The sequence below is a fragment of the Trachinotus anak genome, unplaced genomic scaffold (genome assembly GCF_046630095.1).
Source record: "Trachinotus anak isolate AG129_WGS33_773 ecotype Australia unplaced genomic scaffold, CSIRO_AGI_Tana_v1 ptg000004l, whole genome shotgun sequence".
Classification (NCBI taxonomy): Eukaryota; Metazoa; Chordata; class Actinopteri; order Carangiformes; family Carangidae; genus Trachinotus; species Trachinotus anak.
The window spans coordinates 5,125,001-5,138,007 of NW_027273855.1; the positions used below are offsets into that span (position 1 = coordinate 5,125,001).

General features: G+C 43.3%; 1 protein-coding gene across 2 annotated transcripts in view; it reads left to right on the top strand.

The window, feature by feature from the left end:
* agrn (agrin) overlaps positions 1–13,007 on the top strand; it is a 251,176-nt gene that overhangs the window by 155,129 nt on the left and 83,040 nt on the right. For both annotated transcript variants that reach the window (XM_071475408.1, XM_071475410.1), the window contains one exon: positions 10,903–11,127. In XM_071475408.1, the coding sequence (XP_071331509.1) occupies positions 10,903–11,127 (225 nt within the window). The remainder of the gene's footprint in view (positions 1–10,902; positions 11,128–13,007) is intronic.

A 13,007-nucleotide genomic window follows, 5' to 3' on the forward strand; every position in this document is an offset into this window, starting at 1 on the left:
GCTGTGACTATTTGCAACTCATTTGTTGTCTAATTAATGAGGGTGTTTTTTGAATTTCTCTAAATTTTGTTTCCTTTAGTAACTTAATTAGAGAGACAGAAAGAGACAAAAGAGACAGGCCTGTCCTTACGCCGTACAGTGGCAGCTCATAAATTTAAACGTTCAGTTCATGAATCATTTTGGAATTCAAAGTATGTAGAAAAAACATTTTTTCAACATCTTGTATATATTTGTATTGCACACTGCACGTTCATGGTCAACACCTTCAGGCGCACACACACACAACTATTCCTGCCATGCTACTTATGTAAGGAACATACATCGACTGCATTCACTCCCCAGAGTAATGCTGTGTTCACCTTGTGGCAGTAAAGGACAATTTAGACGGCGCTCGCCTTCTCTGGGAGACTGAGTGTAAATTCCTCCACGGCCGATTTAAAATGAGCAGACAGATGTTAAACCCTCACAACTTTCAGCTCCAGCGCTGGGGAATCAATGAAAACCAGGTGTTGTAGCAGTCCGGCCGCACGGATGCAGTCATGTGTGTTTGTGTATCAACTTGCATTGTCCCGAAGCCAAAATGAAGTAGTGCAGTGGTTATTGATCCAGGTCATCAGGACCCAGAGTCCTGCTGGCGTTGATGTTAGCGATCTAATGAAACACACACTGTTTACGCCTGGCCTGGAATGTGAATGTTAACTGAGTGGGAGGAGAGAGACAGAGAGCCAGCAGCCTTTTGTCCTCAGGAAGAGGCCTGTGAAATGCTGAAGGAGAAAATATGTAGAGACTTTTCTCTTGTGAGAAGCATTTTTGAGTTTCTATATAGTGCACCATATTTACTTATTGCCTTTTCATTTGACAGTTTGATTGCAGATATAGCTCAAGAGAAAAAGGTTTAGTGCCCAGTTTTGCTCTGGACAATTCATGCTTTAACCCCCCTTTACTGCACATAGAGCGATTTCTGTGAATATATATATATATATATATATATATATATATATATATATATATATAAATTATACCCCCTGCTCAACAGTGGCAATAACAGCAATAACAGAATAATGCTGTGCTAACTTTTTTTTTTTTTGCCATGATTCTCTTCAGTCAGTTGCTTTATCTGCCAGCAGAGCACAGTGAAAAGAGTCGGTAACCTTCATGAGGAATTGGAGGTGTGCAGCTTGTTGGCTGCAGCTCTCCATCTAGCAGCTCTCTGTGACTGCTCTTTCCTGTTCCCTTACTTGTTTCATTCGGATCCACCGACAAAGAGCTCACAAAATGGCCGTGTCTTCTTCTGTAGAAGCATTTTCAATGTACTGTTAGTATCAGCGCTAACCACAGCTAGTGGTAAAATTACGTTTCTTGTGGTTGCTTCATAATAAAAGCCACTCTGTGGTTCGCCAGTTGAACCTTTTTAATGTAAAGCAGCAGGAGGAAATGTTGGGTTTGCATTAGCGGTTAAAATGTCTGTAAGGCAACCATTAGTTAACCTTAAGGGTCATATATAATATTTTACCTATACAGTATTAAATGAGATGACAAACTGGAACAATGAAGATGAAGTAAATGCTCGTATCAGTTCCTGTGAATCCAGTGTGCATGTGAATACCATGCAGCCATGGCCACTCCACCAGTAACTAGTTACAGAATGAAATGCATTAAGGGGAATAAAAATGTTTTATTATTCAGTCAAAATCTTAAGGATCAAAACCTTAAAGAGCTATTTGTAAGTTTGGCCACTGCTACATAGCCAATGTTAGCATTAAGTCTAGAAGAAATTTGGCAAGTTCAGCATCAAACTTAATTTCTTTACTCACCAATAACTGCCTCCAGCTGTGGAGATCAACGCCAATGTGAACTCTTGTGTCGATCACATTTTTTTCTTCTACTGAAGTTGGCATGCTAACCACCTAGCCCCGGCTACTCTCATCACTTTCGGATAGTGACTCATTGTAGCCTCCAGTTTGCCCTGAAGAAGTAGCGCTGTTCAGAGCTCAGGTGTCAATCACCACCACCTGTTCCCGACAACCCACCATGTTCTGCAGCAGAGAAAATTTAACAGCCCTTTCAACTTAACTTGGCCCTTTTAAAATCAGAATTTCATCTTTATTTTTTTCATGTTAGATTCTTTTTTTTTTTCTCAGTGACATAAGTGACAGCATAGCACTGCATTACCCAAGATGTCATCACTGCATCCTGGTGGCTGGAAATCATTTATTTTGAAGAACCCAAATTTTTGTTTTAAAAAAAAAAAGAAGCATTTTCACACACAGTGAGATACTTTTACAGCCACAAAATAACTTTGTTTGTTGCAGTGAAGCATACCCATTTTTGAACACTTCCTCTCTGTGGTGTGCCCTGACACAATATCCTGTTTACAGTGAAATAACACAAGCAAGACACTGTTAACATGCTATTTCTCAGTGGACTGAATGGGTCAGTTTCATCGTGTTCATGAGAATCACTTGACTGGTGATGCTGACCGTGGGTTTTATTTTTTTGCCTGTTTGACCCTGATCACATTAACTTCATTCTGACTCTGAGGATTGTGAGGACAGAGCACTACACCCTCATATATTCAGCAATGCGTTTGTTTTCTTCCTCCTAGATCTAACAATTTTCTTCACAATTAGAATAATAGGAACACACACACACACACACACACATACACACACATACACACACACACACATACACACACATACACAGTGCCTGTCTGCACTACTCATGTTTGCCAGAAAAGGAGGAGAACCAATCCAAGTTATTTTCATCTTCTGTTTGCACTGAATAAATGTCAGTAGTATCTGCTCCTCCTGCGGCTTCACGCTGCCTCTCCCTCTCTATCAAAATACCTTAAATTAAATTGTTGTCATGTTGAACAGGGTCCTATACTGTGAGGATGAAATGGGCTCGCTGATTGGAAGGATTTATCTGATTGCGAGTGTGTTTGGCAGTGGGTGGGTGTGTGTGTGTGTGTCTGTGTGTGTGTGTGTCACACAGAGAGAGAGAGAAAGTTACAAGTTAATAAATAACACTTCAGTCTTTTTCACAGCAATTTTAAAATCTAATCCTCTGGATCTTTGTTATTTTTTAAATGAAGTCTAAGCGCTCATTACTGTGGACTTTCTGCATTTGCTTACAAAAGATAATTTGAAAGCAAATGTTTTTTTTTCTGTTGATGAGGTTTCTAAAGATGATGTTGTTTTCCACAAAAATCACTGGAAATGTTGAAGTCATGAGTTAGTGCACTGGTTCCTAAACATTTTGGCTTCTGGCCACTTACAGCCACAGCATGAGCTGCTGTGTGAGCGGTTCAACCTCGCAGTTCAATAGTCTGTAGGATCCCGCAGCAGTAAAACTATCCAGCGGTTCATAAGAAACAAGTGAAGGTTTAAAAAAAGAAAAAAAAACAACTTTCTTTTGAGTCGTGGAAATGTTTCTATGCTTTATGTTGTTGATTATTTTGTAGGCCTGGCCTCCAGGTCGGAAACCACCCACTTTAGAACAACTTGCATGAATTGGATATAAATGTAATTGTTCTGATATCAGTTGGTCTTTTATTCATTTACATAAGACTGTCAATAAGAGAGTAAAATCAGTGTGAATTATCAGACTTTAAGTGCTGGTGTTGATGCTGTATACGAAGCCTGTGTATGTTTGGGGGGAACCAACACTTACTGTGACTGACTCTTTAGCAGATCACAACAGCACATCGAGGCCCAGCGGCCATCACTCATTAGCGGAGCGTTGATGGCAAAGGCCAAGTATGATTAGCCAACGCTTCGCTGCACATCAGTGCTGATTTTTTGGCTTCCCACCACCACCGGCTCCTGTTAATCAGGAGCTAATGAAAGGAAACTTGTGGCATATGAGCCACTTAGCCCACATGGGTCCCCGCTCCTCTTTCCAGGGCCAGGATGATATTCTGAAAGCATCACTCTCTGATGGAAGTTCATTTATTTCACACACAGCATCTTTTTATTTTGTTGTTACTTTGTCACTTTATGGGCATAAGGGTGTTATACACAATAGATTTACTTGGCTTTTAAACTATCACGTACCCTAAAGTAATTTCACTTTCCCAGTGAAGTTTTGTGATGAAAACATTTTGCCAGTGAACCATAGCTGCAGGATAAATGTTTGCTGTAATGCTAAAGCTGCTAACTGGGTCTAATGAGTTTCATATCACTGCATTTGATTAAGGGTTGCCTGATGTAGAACTAAACAATTGAAAACAACTTAAATGCATTATTGACTATGTGTGATCCTGACCCTTAAAAAGGTAAACAAACATGCAGTTAAGAGCGTCTTCTGCACTCTCCGACTTATTTTGGCACGAAGGTTTTTGTTGCTTTCAAAAGGCTTCAGCCTTAATCCAAGAGTCACAGCTCTTGGTACAAGCACTGACAGTTTTTCAATAGGTAATACTGACTTTATCCCATGGGCCATTAAGGTGACAGGGAGGCCCCGAGGTTAAAGAGACCGTCCATCAGTTAGTGTTGTCTGTCTTCTCTTCTTATCTTTTATCTCTTTTAGCTCGCTCATATGGATTACAGGTCTGAAATAGAGTGAGATGTAACACTTGAAGCGTGCAGATGGTTCGACGTATGATGTATAACCATCCACAGAATCCTTTAGCAAGACACTGAGGACACTCTGGCCTGGGCCTAACTACATAAACCCAGGATTATTTCTTCACTTTTCTAACAGGGTGATCATCATCACAGTATCCTCCGAAACCCTGGACTGATTGTACAATCAAATATATCATCATCATCTCCTCCATCACAGCAGCATTTTTAGTAGCATAAAAGACATGCAGTAAAGCTGCATTCAAATTCTTATATTTTATATTTGCAGGGGCTCAAATGATTATATGTAGCATGAAACTGTTGTACTAACAAACACACAGACACTTATCAACCGACCTGCTTTTTACAGCCCGCAACTTTACTTTTTGGTTCAGTCTTAGCACTTAAATCTGTTTTATAGCAAAAAAAAAAAAAAAAAAAAGGCTCAGATTACCTGAATGATTGCTACCTGCTCAGCAATCAAGTTAGTGAATAGCTGGTGAACATAATGGTGCATTTAGCCACCAAAGAACCAGAGATTTTGCTCAGGAATTTGTTGTAACCATCGACTCCAAACGAATGTGAGTGTTGATCTGTGTCTGCTGGATGAGGAGATAACAACTTGCAAACCAACACAAACCACATTTACCAGATTTAAATAAAGAAGAACTAAAATGTTTTTGGTGAAGTCGCGCGCTGTCCTTTGAGAAACCTGTACATCTCTGTCTGTGTTTGTCATAAGTGCCACATCCAGACGATTTAATCCCGTCCTGCCTTCTTTCTGTCACTCAGCGGAATAGATGGGCCGTGTGTAGTCATTGCGCCACCCCACCTGTGCTTTACTGCGTCTTTCAAGCGTGAGGTACCTGCCACTGGAAAATGACAGCTACAAGACAAATTGGACTAAGCCGGAATCATGAGATCTGACAGCATCGCAACATTGTTGTGTTTTATCATCTGTAATTTCCTTTTTTTTATTTTTATTTAAACATCTGTTTTTTTTTTTTTTGGGGGGGGGGGGGGGGGGGGGTATGTCAGACAACGTTACTGTCTTCCAAAATGAGGTGGGTTAAAATCTGTCCATCCAACATCCACTCACACAGAACTGCTTTGCTGTGAGTGTGGCCGGCAGACTGGAGTATGATGAGGGCTTTTCGTGGTTCATTCTCCATTCTCAAGGGTAAAACAGCAAGGCGTGTAAAAGAGAGCAACAGCTGCAGTTCTATGGAGCTCTTTGAAGAACTACATCAAACACACAGAATCATCTTCCAGCTATTGGCCTCACAGTAGAGAAAGTGAACAGAGTGTGTGCGTGTGTGTGTGTGTGTGTGTGTGTGTGTGTGGACAGTGTGTTGGAGAGGTGTGTAGGACTGTTAATCCTTTGGCCTTCCCTCAGTCCCTGCCTGCTGCTCATCATCACTTGGTCTGGAAATCTGGCTGCACACTTTCATCCATATTTAGTTCTTCGATCTCCGTTTTTATTGATCTTGTCTGTTAACCTTGTTTATTTTCCCGCTGTTGCCTTTTCCTTGCTCCCATTCTGACCCTTTCTCTTATCGCACTTCTACACACTTCTCCAAACCACCTCTCCCCTCCTCAGCTTTGGGTCTTTCCTTGCTTGCTTGTCTCTTTTTTGATGGCACTTTGCAGTTTATCACATATATTTTACATTTTCACGCATGAAAAATCATTAAAATAAAACTTAAATAAACTTAAAATAACATTAAGTGAGCACATTAGGTGGCAAATAGGGAGTGACTTTGGACACGACATGTTCTCATGCTCTGGCCACTGAAGGTTGGATCAGCATTGAATTCATGATAAGAAGAAGAACTCTTGAGATAGGAAAAGAAGGGGAAGCAGCTTGTTGAACTATTCCTTGACTGTAAATGTGTGAAGGCTTTGTTGCATATTTCTTCTCCTCTTCTGTGCCACTTTCTCACAGCAACGACATTTTAACTCAATCCCCTGTGCTGTTTCCCTCTGCCTCTCTCTCTCTCTCTCTCTCTCTCTCTCTCTCTCTCTCTCTCTCTTTCTCTTTCTCTCTCTTTCTCTCTCTCTCTCCCTTTACTATCTCTCCCCCTCTCTCTTCTTATTCTTCTCCTGCTGGTGATGTGAAGGGTTGGGGGGGGTTTCTTGATTAGAACACACACCGCCAAGTCCCCACACCTCGCATCATTGCATTTGATTAGCTCTAACCCCCTGCTCCCTCCCTTATCACTACCAGCACAACAGGAAGCACCACACACACACACACACACATACACACAAAACACACACACAGAGATACACATGCATATATATCACTAACTCACTTGCGGACTTATCTGAACTCCATTGGTGCCAGTAAACGTGCACTGGCATATATGAACACACACAATCTCCACACGCAGGCACATCTGGGCTGCTGCTGGTGCCGTGGCGGCAGGGCATCAGGTAAAGCCAGCATGGCGCTGACAGCTCCCTGTCCCTAATGAAGCATTAATAAACTACAGCTCAAAACAGTGGATCAGAGAGCAGCAGAGTTCCCCACCTGCCTGGCTGTTTGCTCGCTGCCAGGGGCGGAGATGAGAGGTGTGAGGATCACTGTAATCCCCCATCCTCCAAAACCCCTCTGCCCCACTTTTCAGAGAGACAACCCCCCCCCCCAATCTCCTGCTCTTCAGTATTGTGCCGAAGGTACTTCTCAGTTTTCACAAGTCTTATGTCAATTAAATACTCAATAAAAGAGACCTCACGTAATTTAACCACGACTAACACTCCAGCAGCTCCGCGCTGAACTGTACCGCTGGAAATGTTTGAAATGAAATATTTTCTAAGACGTGAGTAACTGTAGTTTCATTGAAAATGTATGCATTAGAAACATTTGATGATAAACATTGCGTTTTCATTCATGCAGGAAAAACACATGATGAAAATAAGATTCAAGAGATTCAGAGTTGTTGGCACAAAACTTTTTCTTTCTTTTTGTTTTCTTTCACAGAAGTCATATCTTTAGCTCAGATGGTGTCAAGAAAGTCGTTTAGTTCTGAATCTACTGAAATTTAGCACCAAGTGAATTTTGTGGCTTTGACTGGTGATGTGTGTTTTTGCAGGTTTATGTGCCCCGACAGATAATGCAGCTCTGAACTGTAAAAGGTGTTAGCTAGTTAGCATGTCTGTGTGTGTGTGTGCATTCACACCGCCAGGTTTGACCTCCAGTCTGAGCACACCTTAAGAGCAGGCGCTGCTAATCAGCTGCTTGCTAGTCACCATCGTATCTCTGCAGCTACAGCACATAACAACCGGTCTGATTTCTGTCACAGTCTGACCCCGGACTGAACCCTGCGACTTGCAGAGGCGTTCACGTGTGTGAGGGTGTGTGTTCAGGAATCGCCACAGACACGTGAATTCACAATTGGCCGTGCGGGTAGAGCAGTCACAATACGCTCCCTGATTGGCAGACAATGCCTCCCCTCTGATTCAAATGAAGCCAACCTGCTGAATGTAGATATTCCACTAGGTGTGTCTATTCAAATGCTGCATGCCTGTGATTAAGAGAATTAGAGCAAGCGTTCAGTGGAAAGAGGCAAATCAAATCCAGGTCTGGCTGTGACGGACTGACAGGAGCGAGTCCAAAACACCTCCAAAAAGAGCAGGATTCTAGAAAACGCAGTATTTTCAATGTAAATAAATCAACACGCAAAGTCTTTTTGAACATACATGAAACTACATAGATGAATATTCTTTTAATTGGGCCGTAGAGAGCCGGCTGTACTTTAGGGTGTCCTCTCTCTCCTCTCCTCCTCGTCATAACCTAGAGATGTCGTCTCTGTTTGTGTTGGAATGTTGTTGCCTCAGTGTCACTTGGTGTCTTTATCTCTCTGTCTATCTGTATCCTTATCTGTTTTTTTCTCATTATCCTGGCAGTGGAAACCTCGCTGAGCTTTACTCCAGCGAGGGAGACTGATCTAATTGGCAGCGAGGATCATTCTAATTTAGTGAAGCCAGCTCTGCTGACTTTTCCAGCTTCCTGCTTTCTCTCTCTTTTTTTTCAACACTTTTCACATGTCAATAATGAGAAAATATAAGCAAGAACTGAAGAATTTTTTTTTTTTTTTTTTTTGCCTTTCTCCTCTTCATCTTCTTCTTCTTCTTCTTTTTTATGTGCGCTTGTTATACCGATCACATTCACCCAGGCAATTTGCCTGCTTGTCTGAGTCTGAGAAGGGAGGTTTATCTGCACTAACACCCCATCGAGGCTGCGCTTCGTATCCAAATCAGCCCCTGTTAGTATTCAAATCAAGAGCCCCCACCTCCACTTCCTATACCACCTAGCTCTCATGCCCCTGACTGTCGCCCCCACCGCTCTTTGCCTGTCAACACGCCAGCTTCGCTCAGAGGAAAGGGTAGAAAGAGAGAGAGAGAGAGAGAGAGAGAGAGAGAAAGCCCTGGCTATTATTTAATGAGATCAAGAAGTGTGAGGAGGATGCTGTTTACTGTCACAAAGCAAACAGGGGCCCCTCTCTGCAGGCGAGGTGGATCACTGGGCCTCTCCCTCATCTCCCCCCTCCTCTTGAGTAGCTACGCCTGCCGCCTCCACCTTAACAACCACCATTTTACAGACACTGCAAACGCTCTGACAAGGTGCTTCTTCTTGTCAGGACACATCCCTCGTCCTCCTCCCACTCCCAACAACAGCAGGTGGATCAAAACACTGTGCCTTTGAAGGTTGTTTCTAGGTTAGTATATGCCACATAACAAGAAGAGCCCAACCTGTTTCATAGGTGTAGATTGTGTGGTGAGTGTAACTTGTGTGTAATTGCTGCTGCGGTGACCTTTTACCTGCTCTGCGAGAGACAACAAGGTCGTTACTGCAGCGCTGCTTCCCACAGGTCATCAGTGTCTCATTGTTCATATGATTAGACACAAATTAGGGGCCAAGTGTCACAATCACTCACCGCTCCACATTGGCTGCCATTAAGCCACCATCCACGGCTCACAATGACTTATGATTTCAGCAAGTCGCTTTCCATCAGTCTCCTTCAGGTCCTGTAATTTTAGTACTTTATTTTGAAGCTACTTTTGAGGTGTATTTGTCATTAATTGGGTCTAGAGTCAGTTTCAAAGTTCTAGCTGCAGTACAGAACAAATATTTTTTTAAAAAATTTTAAAAAGTGTTCGTTAACGAGTCGAACGCACCAAACCTCAAAAGGACTTGACAGGAGGGAGTGGGAAAGGAAAAGGGGGCGAAATGCGCCATGAAGATGAGGAAAGCGAGGTGGGGGCATATCCTTTGATCAAAAGCACTCCTCACAGCACTCCTGTCTCCTTACACATCCATAATATATTTCTGCACACAATCCAGTCTCTTATTAACAACGAAGGCAGTGTCATACCATCCTGAAGGCAGGTATCAACAAAAAAAAACAAAACAAAACAAAACAAAAAAAAAAATCTGACGCACAAACCATTTCCTTCATAACTTGAAGCGGTGAAAGAAAAAACAAAACAAAATGCACAGCAAAGAATTTGATATTCAATATATGCACCCCCCCTTTAAATTAAATTCATTGATGTTGGTTGTTACAAAAGATATCAAACATGGGTAACTGTCTATTCTCACAGTGGTGGCTTAGGAAATGAGAGGGCTGCTGACGCGCAGCTTCTCTCATGGGAGACCATGTTTGTCCATGACAGTCATAAATATGTATCATGCTGCAGGATGACAGTGATTGTAATCTGATGGCCGCTTTTTGTTGAGCATATGAAACCTAAGAAAAGCCCCCATCAGTGGCGAACACGGGCGAAATTAAAAGTTGCATCCTCTCCTCTCATTGAAATGAGTCACTCAGCGACAAGTGGCACGATGTTTAATTAGGGTGGAAACAAAGACCTCGGGGGGAGGGGGGGATGCCTCGCTCCCTTTTCCCCTACTCTCTCTCTCTCTCTCACTCTCATTTGTAGAAAAGTAAATATTCAGACGGTCGCTTTTCAGCTGTGGCGATTAAAGCATGCTGGAGCATAGCAAAAGAGAATGTGTTATGAATGTAAAGCTGCTAATTCAATTCACTGGGTCCTGCGAAATGAAACACAACTTGTTTGTTCGAGTAGACAGCTGTGACAGTGCGTCCTTACCCAGGGGTGTCAAGTAGTTCTTCAAGCCCACAATAACTGTGCTGGGCTTCCAAAAGTGCACCGGCAGCCTCTTAAATACCACGGCCTGTCATACATGATGCACTCCAGTGTACAGCGCCAGTGAGAGTCCTGGAGTACAGCTGGCTGACAGGTGCACTCCTCTGTGTAAGAACTTCTCGACTAAATGTCGTTTTCATGTCCGCCCCTGTCCCCACAGCTCTGAAGGACCCCTGCACTGAGGTGACCTGCAGCTACGGCAGCACCTGTGTCCAGTCATCAGATGGTTTGTCGGCTAAATGCATGTGCCCCCTGGGCTGCGAGGGCAAGCCCGAGGAGACGGTGTGTGGCAGTGATGGGAAAGACTACCGCAATGAGTGCGAGCTCCATCAGCACGCCTGCAAGAGCCAGAAGAACATTCGGGTGCAATACCAAGGCCACTGTGGTGAGTCGTCTCTCTCTTACATGTGTTCTTTAGAATTATGTTTATCAGTAATCAATTAACTTATTAATTATTAATTATTATTAAGTGTCCTGCATAATGTCCTAGAGCCCAAGATATCATCATCAGATTTGTCTGATAATGAAGTTGCTATGACACGAGGTGAAAGCAGACAACCTCCATATTTGATAGCAGCAATTATTTATCATTTTTCCTGATAAATGACTTCAGTGAAGAAGCTTTTCTCTGTCCTCTGCATTCTCTGCTCCTTTCTTTTCTATTTTCTACCTCCCACTTTTATTGTTTCTCCCTCATATACCCCACTTACTTACCTCTGCTAATTCTCATTTTTCATTCAGGTTGCTGAGCTTTTCACAGGCACTCCTGTGGTGTGAATTGTTGGTTTCTCTTAGTAGGTCTAGTTTTTGGTTGGACCCAGCTTTTTTGCTCATTCTCGTTATCATTAGGCGATGGTTGCTTTCTCCTAAGGGTCTTGACTTTGAGGGTGTTTTTTGCAATGAGCCAGAGGGAGGGAAAGAGCAGCAGACACCATCTCTGTCTCTCAGCAGCCAGAGCCTCGGGGAGAAATAGCAGGGTGGTGGGCTGTGAGAGATGAATGTGCAAGACTGCTGGTGGAAGGTTGGTCGTATAAATCCAGGCTGAGTCGGCCAAAGTGACCCAAGTTACCCCATCCCCCTGGGGAGGGCCGAAGCTCAAGGGACCAGTCAGTCCTCATGGGCCTCTAAATCTTCCCGCAGCTATTTCATCTAAAGCCATGGCTATTTCAAGTTCGTGGCCCTAGCCAGACAAAATGCAGTTGATTTATCCGCACTGCTAGTTTTGGCAGCAAACAGGCCATTCTTTTTGTAATTACCCTACTTGCTCAGCTAGAGGAAAGCGCGGATCCTGTTCTTCTCAGTTAATGGGAGGTAATGGTCTTTCTCACAGATAATGGTGTGGCTGGCAGGTGAGCCACTGCCTTATGCAGAGACACTGCATGCATTACGATAAAACCCCTGTTTGCTCGGTTGCTCGTCTCTGCAAGCCTTTGCATTGTGCTGATAGAGAGCAGTCGGAGGCCTGGCCAGAGCTGGCCGCGGCCGCTCCGCCTCCCAGCCCTCCACAGTCACACTGCTCTGTCCCATTTCATGTCCCCGGCATTGTTGCTCTTTGTATGCCTGCCAGAGGTCTTTGGAAACCATTTCCCTTGATTCTCTCTTTCTCATTTTCTTTCTCCTCCTTTCTACTCCTTTCCCAATGATAGGGTGTTTCATCTTTGGTGTGATTTGAATGACTCACCAGCAGTTTGGCAGTGATTTAATATGTCACAGTGCTACATAAATCCTTTGTCTTCCCGCATGCTGAAAGCATGGCATGCAGGATAAAGCCTGGGCTCCTGTTTCAAGGAGTAACTCCCCCCATCCCACAAACCAATTCCATTATGATCACGGACTGATAGGGCCGAGCGTGCCAGACCGACGCTCCCATGGAAGGAGGGAGGTGCCAGGGAGCAAATCAAACAGTCTCTTCATCCATTTCCTTGTCTCCCCTTCATATCCAAGGTCCCAGTCTGAGCTGCTCTCAGCTGCTAGGCTACTGATAATATCTTTGGAGCAGCAGTGATGGAAGATCATGTCTCATCTTCTCCTTTCCCCATTCCTTAGTCTCGTCTCGTCTCGTCTCTTCTCTTCTCTTCTCTTCTCTTCTCTTCTCTTCTCTGAATTTACTCGACTAACATTGTCAGGCAAACAAGAGTTAATGCATTCAGCCTGTACTGAGATGATTATTTGTCCTGGAAAACATATTACAGGTATATTGTTGTTTACTACAAACTGGCTCAGCAAAGCCACAGGAACTTAACTTTGGAAGGAATTGAACAGTAG